The sequence below is a fragment of the Diaphorina citri genome, unplaced genomic scaffold, assembly GCF_000475195.1.
Source record: "Diaphorina citri unplaced genomic scaffold, Diaci psyllid genome assembly version 1.1 scaffold1787, whole genome shotgun sequence".
Lineage (NCBI taxonomy): Eukaryota > Metazoa > Arthropoda > Insecta > Hemiptera > Psyllidae > Diaphorina > Diaphorina citri.
The window spans coordinates 33,541-43,339 of NW_007379213.1; the positions used below are offsets into that span (position 1 = coordinate 33,541).

The 9,799-nt window shown below is 34.8% G+C and overlaps 3 protein-coding genes across 3 annotated transcripts; all 3 read left to right on the forward strand.

Moving 5' to 3' along the window:
- The first annotated feature begins 544 nt into the window (after positions 1-544).
- LOC103517248 (zinc finger protein 91-like) lies at positions 545-3,708 on the forward strand. Its single transcript, XM_026829407.1, has 3 exons — positions 545-1,334; positions 1,655-1,667; positions 2,459-3,708. Exons 1-3 carry the CDS (start codon positions 659-661, stop codon positions 3,375-3,377), a joined length of 1,608 nt encoding a protein of 535 aa, XP_026685208.1. The 5' UTR covers positions 545-658; the 3' UTR covers positions 3,378-3,708.
- On the forward strand, positions 3,396-4,723 carry LOC103517249 (gastrula zinc finger protein XlCGF8.2DB). Its single transcript, XM_026829411.1, has one exon. The coding sequence runs from the start codon at positions 3,880-3,882 to the stop codon at positions 4,690-4,692; it is 813 nt and encodes a 270-aa protein (XP_026685212.1). The 5' UTR covers positions 3,396-3,879; the 3' UTR covers positions 4,693-4,723.
- Positions 4,724-4,814: 91 nt separating this feature from the next.
- LOC103517237 (zinc finger protein 493-like) lies at positions 4,815-9,797 on the forward strand. The gene is made up of 3 exons (XM_026829408.1): positions 4,815-5,744; positions 6,016-7,064; positions 8,332-9,797. Exons 1-3 carry the CDS (start codon positions 4,847-4,849, stop codon positions 9,382-9,384), a joined length of 3,000 nt encoding a protein of 999 aa, XP_026685209.1. The 5' UTR covers positions 4,815-4,846; the 3' UTR covers positions 9,385-9,797.
- The last annotated feature ends 2 nt before the right edge of the window (positions 9,798-9,799 follow it).

Genomic DNA, 9,799 nt, shown 5'->3' on the forward strand with positions numbered 1-9,799 from the left:
AAATGAATTTTTAAATCTTAGATTTCGATGCCAACGTTCTATAAACTGATCCAGTTTTCCTGGTAGTCTGTACTATGTACATACGAGTAAGTAGCATGGGAGATGTAGATTTAGCAACATACATAGGAAACCCTAACCCTACCACATGATGTCAAGAACAAGAAAAAAGACTACCGATGGCGAAGATAGCATGGTAAAAATAAAAGTTAGTTATCATACACTATTTCACTCCGATGCGATGGCGTTCTTGGAACATGCCCCGTGCCGACCATATTGCATACCTCAATTAAAATGGATCTTGGCTTAACTCCTCTTAACCAATACAAATGAAAAAAATATCAATAGTAAGAAAAAAAAATATTGAAATAGCAAGTAATGGAAACTTTCCTTGTATGGTTTCAGATTATCACTTGTAAACGAAACTGAAACACATAAGATACATGAAAGCAATAAAGATTCAGAAGAAGGGTCTCGTAAAACTAAAAAAGTGGCTCGTGGGCTTTCCAAAGAATATAAAACTGTCAAACGGAATAACGGTGAACAATCCTTCAAAACTAAAATCCCACCAGCAAAGCATAGATTCCATTCAAGGAACACCCATTTCGATTGTCACAATTGTGGTAAAACTTTTAAACAAAAGTATAAATTAAGAGTTCACATGGTTACTCACAGTAAAGAAAAACCATTTGAATGTCCAATATGTAACAGACGTTTCAAAAGAAAGCAACATGTGGTTAAACATGATCTTGTTGTACATCAAGGCAAAAAATACGATTTGAGCAAACGTTACGGCTGCAGTCATTGTTTGAAGGCATTTAATAGTGTTGCCGCTCTGGAAAGTCATCAATATGTTCATACTGGTATGAAGAAATACAAGTGCAGTATATGTGGGACAGCACTGTGTAATCAGTATAATCTATCCAAGCACATGAAGACACATGAGGACAAATCAGGATCTCCAAAGAAACCATCATTTCAGTGTCACATATGTGGAGCTTCATTTATCCATAGTCAGTCTCATAGCACACATCTTAAAACTATACATGGAGACGGCAAACCTAAATGTCCTATATGTGGAAAGATATTGTGTGATAAAAGATTCCTAGCTACTCACATGAACTCTCATACGGGGGAGAAACCATTCTGTTGTGAGCACTGCGGAAAATCTTTTGCTTCCAAAAGATATTTGACAAATCACGTGCGTTGCCACACAGGAGAATCACCATTTGTTTGCTTTGCCTGTCCGAAAGCTTTCAAACAAAGATCAAATCTAACTCGGCATTATAAAAGCAAACATCCTTCTCTGAATCCTAGAGCATATACTCAAAATATGTAGGTGAGTAGCTATTTATTATTACTTTTATTGTACAAATGACAATGATAATTAATGGGATCATAAGTACATACCGCAGGTAAATTACCTACCAAATAGTTTACATAGGTGCTGTAGCAGCTATATGAACAAGTAGTTTGGCTGTTTCGCAAATCTCTCACACGGTTTGTTTGATTTTGATAAATGAACTTTACCACATGATTTATTAGAATGTGATGGAAACATATTGGCCACTTTTCCGAGAGTTCTACTCTTAATTTAATTATGTACTAGAGTTGATCTTTTCTGATCCAAAATCAATGAGGTGTATTCTTACAACAGTGCTTCTCAAACTGTGAGCCACGAAATTTTTGATCTTTTTTTTTACAAGACAAAGATGTGCCAAAGAAATTAAAAATGAAAAAAAGTGCTGTGAAAAGATGAAAAATGCGCCAAGGTGGCAACTACTTTGGGAAGCACTGTGGCCTAGAGGGTTCACCTTGGGAAGTTGAATTTTGTGTCATATCGTTATTTAATTTGAGGTTATGTAGTAATAATAATAATAGTGCTTATTTATACTGCTCGCATAGGACTGAAAAGTCCCTTTATTCCAGCAGTAAGCTACTACTATTATTGTGATCAAATTCTTACATTATATTGAGGATAAATTTCCATACCTCAGCTGGGATTGAACCCCCGCCCTCCTGTTTACCAGGCGAGCGCCTTGACCACTACACCACCGAGGCAGGTGGTAGTAGTAGAGACAATGTAAGGTAAATAGGTAGTAGTAGAGACAATGACCCCCAGAGTGATAGAATTACTTACTTATGGCCAGTTCGACTTGTGAAGCATGACACTTTATCACTAGTAAATACTGAAAGGCGAAAATCCACAAATTAAAGGTGATCAGATAATTTGTAGCGGCTCTTGGATTATTATTATTTATTTTATATTTTTTACTTCCTCTAAAAGTCTTGGGTAGGTACCTACGGTTGCTTGGGTTGAGAAATTCCTCCACATAAAATTCTAAAATTTCTCTAAAAAGTTTGCAGATCTTACTAAGCTCTGAATAGTAAAAAATTCAATTTAATTGGATAATTTCATCCTGAAAATGACAGTAACGGAATCTTTCCTTTTTGGTTTCAGGTCATCACTTGAAAGTAAAACATATAGTGTTGATGAAACCAAAAAAGAAGAAAGTGCTACAATCAGGAAAGTAAAACCTCATGATGATTCCAAAGAATATATGGCTCTAAATAAACCTTTCAAATGTGATGATTGTTTCCAATGCTTTCTATCCAAACTCCTACTGAATCAGCACAAAAAACAAATGCATTTCAACAAGGTTGATTTCACTTGTAATTCTTGCGGGCGAATTTTTTCAGAAAAGAAAAAGTTAAGGAAACACATGATATCTCATAGTACTGAGAAACCTTTTACTTGTCTTCTATGTGGAAAACAATTCAAGTTAAAACATAGATTGAATACCCATGATCGAATTGTACATCAGGGAAAGAAATATAATGTGTACAAACCTTATAAGTGTAGTCTATGTACTAAAGCATTTACAAATCAAGCAGCTCTGAACGACCATCAGTTTGTTCACACAGGACAGAAGTCACATTTGTGTAACATGTGTCCTGCAAGCTACGCTACCAAACTTGGCTTGCAATATCATATTAGAGTATTTCATGAAGGCCAAAAAAAGTCAACAGGATCTCATCAATGCGAATATTGTGGAAAATCATTTGCAAATAACTCTATTTACGCAAGGCATGTAAAATACATTCATGGTGATGGGAAACCAAAGTGTCACATCTGCGGAAAAATTGTTTACTGTCATGAAGCTCTACCAGCTCATATGAACTTGCACACGGGGGAAAAACCTTATTGTTGTGAGCATTGTGGAAAATCTTTTGCTGCCAAAAAGTATTTGTCGAATCACGTACGTCGGAGTCACGGCAAAGAAACACAATTTGTTTGTTCTCTCTGTCCAAAATCCTTCAAACATAAGTCAACCCTAACTGAACATTACAAAAGCAAGCATCCTGGTATGAAATATTAAACAAACAATAAATGAGGAACCTTGACGAACAACAGTAGTAACAATTAAGTACATGGTACATAATATAGGTATTTACACCTGGGGTAACATTACCTATCGTGTGACATTATTAACATGATACATGAATAAAGGAAGAAAAGCGTATGTTTCCAAATCTAACTTCTTTGGCCAATACTCTTGAATATTACACATTATAAGACTGAAAACAATTGCTTGGATACTTTAGAAAGTCTCTTCCAAATATTTCATCCAAATGAAATTTTTAAGAAAAAGAAAGTATATGACGTCTATCTTTAAGCTTCTTAAGAAAGAAAAAAATCCAATACCCTGGCATCATCCTGTACATGAGTAAAATACAAGTACATAATGGAATCTTTCCTTTTGTCGTTTCAGGTCATCACATGAAAGTAAAACATGTAGTGTAGATGAAACCAATAAAGAAAAAGAGGAAAGTGCTACAATCAGGAAAGTAAAAGCTCATGAAGTTTCCAAAGCATATAATATGGCTCTAAATAAAACTTTCAAATGTGATGATTGTGACCAATGCTTTCTATCCAAGATCCCACTTGACAAACACAAACTTTTGCATCTGAAAAAGTCCCAACTCGGATGTAACTATTGCGGGAGAACTTTTCTGCAAAAGTATAAACTGAGAAGACATATAGTGACTCACAGTACTGAAAAGCCTTTTTCTTGTCCCATTTGCAAAAAACAATTCAAGAGAAAGCATGAGGTATCGAAACATGATCGAATCGTTCATCAAGGCAAGAAATATAATGTGTACAAATCTTATAAGTGTAGTCTATGTCCTAAAGCATTTACCCACCTAGCAGCTCTGGAAGATCATCAGTTTGTTCACACAGGACAGAAATCACACTTATGTACCATGTGTCCTGCAAGCTATGCTAGTAAAAGAAATTTAGAATCGCATATCAAGGTAGATCACGAAGGACACAAAAGACCTAAAGAATCTTATCAATGTGAACTTTGTGGAAAATCGTTCATATCAAATAGAGGCTACAAAGTACATATGTCACATATCCATGGTGATGCAAAACCAAAGTGTCAATTATGTGGGAAAATAGTGTGCTCCAAAGAGTTCCTATCAATCCACATGAGCATGCACTTGGGAGAAAAACCATTCTGTTGTGAACACTGCGGAAAATCTTTCGTTTCTAAAAGTATTTTAACAATTCATGTGCGAAGTCACACAGGAGAATCACCATTTGTTTGTTCTATCTGTCCAAAATCCTTCAAACAAAGATCAGCGCTAACTGGACATTACAAAAGCAAACATCCTAATATAAAGCCTTGAACTCTCTTTCTTTGAACATTACATGATGAACACTTAAAATTATATACTTACATGATTTTGATCGGCTGTTCCCAAGGTTCCTTTTAGCTCCAGTACTTTCCTATTTACTGTACTACAGAATCTCTGGATAGCGGTTTCATTGCTTGAAATTCAAATGAAAGTAACAGCATTTTATTTTACTTTGACTTTCAGATTGGAGAAGCCAAAGTGTAAAGGTAGTGAACTTGAAGCTGATATTTTAGAACCTAAGTCCAAGGAAACATTTGACTGTGACACTTGTGGACGGTCGTTTCGTTTAAAATCGTTACTAAGAAGGCATATTATTTCACACTCTAATGTGAGACCGTATTCATGTCATCTCTGTGGGAGATGTTTCAAAATGAAAAACAGTCTTACCAAACATATGATCATGCACTCGGAAGATAAACCTTTTACTTGTCATTATTGTAACAAACGTTTTAAACGTCGAGCTGAACTCAATAAACACGACAGTACTGTCCATCAGGGGAAAAAATACCGCGTTAATAAAAAATATTCTTGTGACTTGTGCTCGAAAGCGTTTACATTTGTTCAGGCGTTAGAAGATCATCAATATGTTCATACTGGAGTTAAGAAGTACAAGTGTAGTATATGTGGTACTGCATTGTTCAATCAGTACAATCTGACGAGACATATGAAGGCTCATGAAAATAAACCATCTTCAAACAAACCAACGTTTCAGTGTCATATATGTGGCGCTTCATTTAGCTACAGTCAGTCTCATCGATTACATTTAAGAACTATACATGGTGATGCCAAGCCTAAATGCCCTATTTGTGGGAAAATAGTTTGCAACAAGAAGTATTTAGAGAGCCACATGAACAGTCATAAAGGGGTAAAACCTTACTGTTGTGAATATTGTGGCCGATCTTTTACTTCCAGTAATTATTTGAGAGTTCATGTACGGGCTCATACGGGAGTGAAACCTTTTAAATGTGATATTTGTTCAAAATGCTTTAAACAAAGATCAGGTCTTACTGGACATTATAAGAGTAATCACCCTGGATGTGTATATTGAATATTATGATTATTATTTTATCATGTATCTTTAATAATTTGTCTGGTGTAGAAATATTTCCACTCTCTCTTTTTTTTTTATCTTGCAAACATTTGTTTAGTCTAAGAGATAATGATAAATTTGTTTCAAAATAAAGTGAAAAAAAATATATACTTATATAAGTACTTAAAAATTTGTAAAATTGTGAGTTTTCTTGATTTTCTTCTTTCGTCATTTTTGTTCCAAGCTAAAATTTTGAACAAAGTGTAAAAGACTGCTGAGTTAAAATCAGGTAGTAACAGGTTTTGTATTTTCATTGTCTTTCAGATTGAGCAAGAAAAGCAAAAATAAAGAAAAAAGCGATTCAGATCGCAAAATATGCCAGTTTGATTTATCTCTGATAAAACCTAAGGATTCGGAAATCACATGTGGCCAGGAGGATCTAAAATGCAAGTCATGCGGTTTTCTGTCCATCTCCATGTCTGACTTATTGCAACATAATGAGACATGTAAAAAGTTGGTAAAAGTATATGAGTGCTCAATTTGTGGAAAGCAATGCAATCGAAGGAAAGATATGAAACAACATATGATTGTTCATTCCGACGAAAGACCTTTTTCCTGCAAAATTTGCAATTTTACATTTAAGCGAGGATTTCAACTTAACAAACACAACCAGACTGTACACGAAAAAAAGAAAAAGGAGGTCTGTAAAATTTGTGGTTGGGCTAGTAAATCTAAGAAAAAGATGAAAGAGCACAAGAAGACTTGCGTAACGAATGTATTTCAGTGTGACATTTGTAAGAAAATGTATGCAGCCAAGTCTTCTTTAGAATATCACATGATATCTCACTCCTCTGAGCGACCCTATCCTTGTGACATATGTGGAGCCCAATTCAAGCACAAACGTAATGTTCTCAAACATATTCAATATATTCACCAAGGCCAGAGGCCTATTAAGGAAAAGAAAATAGAAAATCCAGACAAAATTCCGCTCTGTCAGTGTGAGATTTGTGGCAAGTCGTTCTACTCTCGATTCGGTTACAGTAGTCATATCAAGAAAATTCATGGTGATGGGAAACCTCCTTGTCCGATTTGTGGAAAAAAGGTGTCTTGTAGGAAAGGTCTCATCATTCATATGAACACGCATACTGGAGAGAAACCTTATTGCTGTGAAATTTGTGGCAGATCTTTCACCACAAAGGATTATATGAAAATTCATGCACGTGTACATACAGGAGAGAGTCCATACAAATGTAGCCTCTGTCCAAAAAGTTTTAAACAAAAAGGATCTTTAAATGGACATTATCGTACTAATCATCCGGGTCTATCTTCAAACTGATTTTAATGTCGAATAGCTATCATAACCATTTTGTTGGATGGATTTTTATTTAGAACTCTTTCTTACACATGTGACTTCAACAGAAGTGTTATAGTTATCAATATTATGAGTATTGCAGTTCTGTCCACTGTTAGCTGTTGTACTTGCTCTTTAATCATTCTTGTGTGTACTTCATCCATGTTCTTCTTGGTTTGTTTTTTTTTTTTTTTTTTTTTTTTTTTTTTTTTTTTAAGTACTTCATCCATGTTCTTCTTGTTTTGTTTTTTTTTTTTTTTTTTTTTTTTTTTTGTCTTCAATACCGTCATTCACAATCGTCTTCATGAATTAAGCACTAAATCTAGGTATTCACATGAGCTGCTAGATTTGATGCTCCTATCCGATTCAATACAATCCGATTCAACTATTACACAATACATAATTCAGTTGAGGCATTCTCTGATAGCACCACATCTCAAGGGCATTTATTTTATGATTGTGTTGTTTAGAACCCACAATTCACAGCTAAAACTGAGGATAGAAAATTAATACGTTCTCAAATCGCTTTTAATGCTGAGATCTTTACGTTTCTGAATCCCGGATTCGCGAACTCGGGATGTTGAACTCTACAGGAGAAATCATACAGCCTTCGCGAACTCCTTGTTCTAATATTAACTCTTCAGCCAACCAAATCCCTCATCTTTCCTTTTTCACCCCAATACAGATTTCAATCCGTATGAATCCTGCCAGAGTTAAATGTATGTCTTTCAGAGAATACTGATGAAGTGATGACCTTCATGATTCATATTATCGAACGTTTTTTCATAATCAAAGAAAGCAACTAGCTCCATCCTTTTCTACAAGTGTAATGTTGGAAGTATATGACATCAATATCGAACTAATATCGTCCTGAAATTCGAGCAGTTCTTTGCTTTGTTAACTTTTGGAATAGTGATGAAGATATGAACTCTAAAAATTTAGAGGAGGTTTGTCCTGGTACAAGGTGTTCATGTTTATTCAGCAATCACTGTGACTCCATCTTGGTTTATCAGTTCTGCTGGAATATTCTCTACACAACATGATTCTCTATTATTAAATTTAGAAGAAGAAAAAACTTAAATACCATCAGGACTAAGATGATAGAAGATATTAAATAAAGTACTTATTTCAACAAAATTTAATTGTATAAATTAACTTTTGTAAAGCTGTGAATATCTTGATTTTCTTCTTTCGTCATTTTTGTTCCACGCTACAATTTTGAACAAAGTGTAAAAGACTGCTGAGTTAAAATCAGGTAGTAACAGGTTTTGTATTTTCATTGTCTTTCAGATTGAGCAAGAAAAGCAAAAATAAAGAAAAAAGCGATTCAGATCGCAAAATATGCCAGTTTGATTTATCTCTGATAAAACCTAAGGATTCGGAAATCACATGTGGCCAGGAGGATCTAAAATGCAAGTCATGCGGTTTTCTGTCCATCTCCATGTCTGACTTATTGCAACATAATGAGACATGTAAAAAGTTGGTAAAAGTATTTGAGTGCACCATTTGTGGAAAGCAGTGCAATCAGAGGAAGAATCTGAAACAACATATGGTAGTTCATTCAGACGAAAAACCTTTTTCCTGTAACATTTGTAATATTTCATTTAAACGAAGATTCCAACTTAACAAACACAACGAAACCGTACACGAAAAAAAGAAAAAGGAAATCTGTAAAATTTGTGGTTGGGCTAGTAAATGTAAGAAAAAGATGAAAGAGCACAAGAAGACTTGCGTAACGAATGTATTTCAGTGTGACATTTGTAAGAAAATGTATCCAGCAAAGTCTCACCTAGAATATCACATGATATCACACTCCTCTGAACGACTCTACCCTTGTGACTTATGTGATGCCCAATTCAAACACAAATGTAATGTTCTCAAACATATTCAATATGTTCACCAAGGCCAGAAACCCATCAAGGAAAAAAAAGTGGAGAACCCAGATAAAATTCCTCTCTACCAGTGTGAAATATGTGGCAAGTCGTTCTACTCTCGAATGGGTCACAGTAGCCACATCAAGAAAATTCATGGTGATGGAAAACCTGCTTGTCCGATATGTGGAAAGAGAGTGTCTTGTAGAAAAAGTCTCATCATTCATGTTAACACGCATACTGGAGAGAAACCTTATTGCTGCGAAATTTGTGGCAGATCTTTCACCACTAAAGAGTACTTGAAAATCCATATACGCGTACATACAGGAGAGAGTCCATACAAATGTGACTACTGTCCAAAAAGTTTTAAACAAAAGGGATCTTTGAAAGGACATTACCGTACTCATCACGGGGGTCTTCAAACTAATTAGGTGTCAAATATCACAAACATTTTGTAAAAGTTAAAACGATTGCGCGGAGTTGGAGTTTACTTTGGAGTTCAACTTCCTGTCTTCTTCTTATGTCTGATGTCTTCTTAAGCCAAAAAATTTTAGGGTTGGGAACTGGAAACTGTGTTCTCCGCAATCGTGCATAACTAAAATAAAAAAATCTCCGCAACTGAACTTGATTAAAAATACGAGGTCCCCTGTGGCTAATTTTCGAATCTTTGTGAAAGGTTCATTCACTGTATTTTGTTCTAATTAGGTATTATTCTTCACTGTTTCTTTTATTATTTATTACTTGTTATTAGAATATTTTTGGTTCTTGTGATCGGGAATTATTTTTACAGACAGACACTTAAAAAATAAATATAAACTTTGTTTATTATAATTAATCCATAAAAGG

What these genes read in the sequence shown, in the direction of transcription:
- LOC103517249 (XM_026829411.1), top strand. Translation starts at nt 3,880, where the DNA reads ATGGCTCTAAATAAAACTTTCAAATGTGATGATTGTGACCAATGCTTT.
- LOC103517237 (XM_026829408.1), top strand. Translation starts at nt 4,847, where the DNA reads ATGAAAGTAACAGCATTTTATTTTACTTTGACTTTCAGATTGGAGAAG. An exon ending in TAATCACCCTGGATGTGTAT is followed by an intron (nt 5,745 to 6,015) that starts ATTGAATATTAT and finishes TGCTGAGTTAAA; the next exon opens with ATCAGGTAGTAACAGGTTTT. An exon ending in ATCCGGGTCTATCTTCAAAC is followed by an intron (nt 7,065 to 8,331) that starts TGATTTTAATGT and finishes CTGCTGAGTTAA; the next exon opens with AATCAGGTAGTAACAGGTTT.
- LOC103517248 (XM_026829407.1), top strand. Translation starts at nt 659, where the DNA reads ATGGTTACTCACAGTAAAGAAAAACCATTTGAATGTCCAATATGTAAC.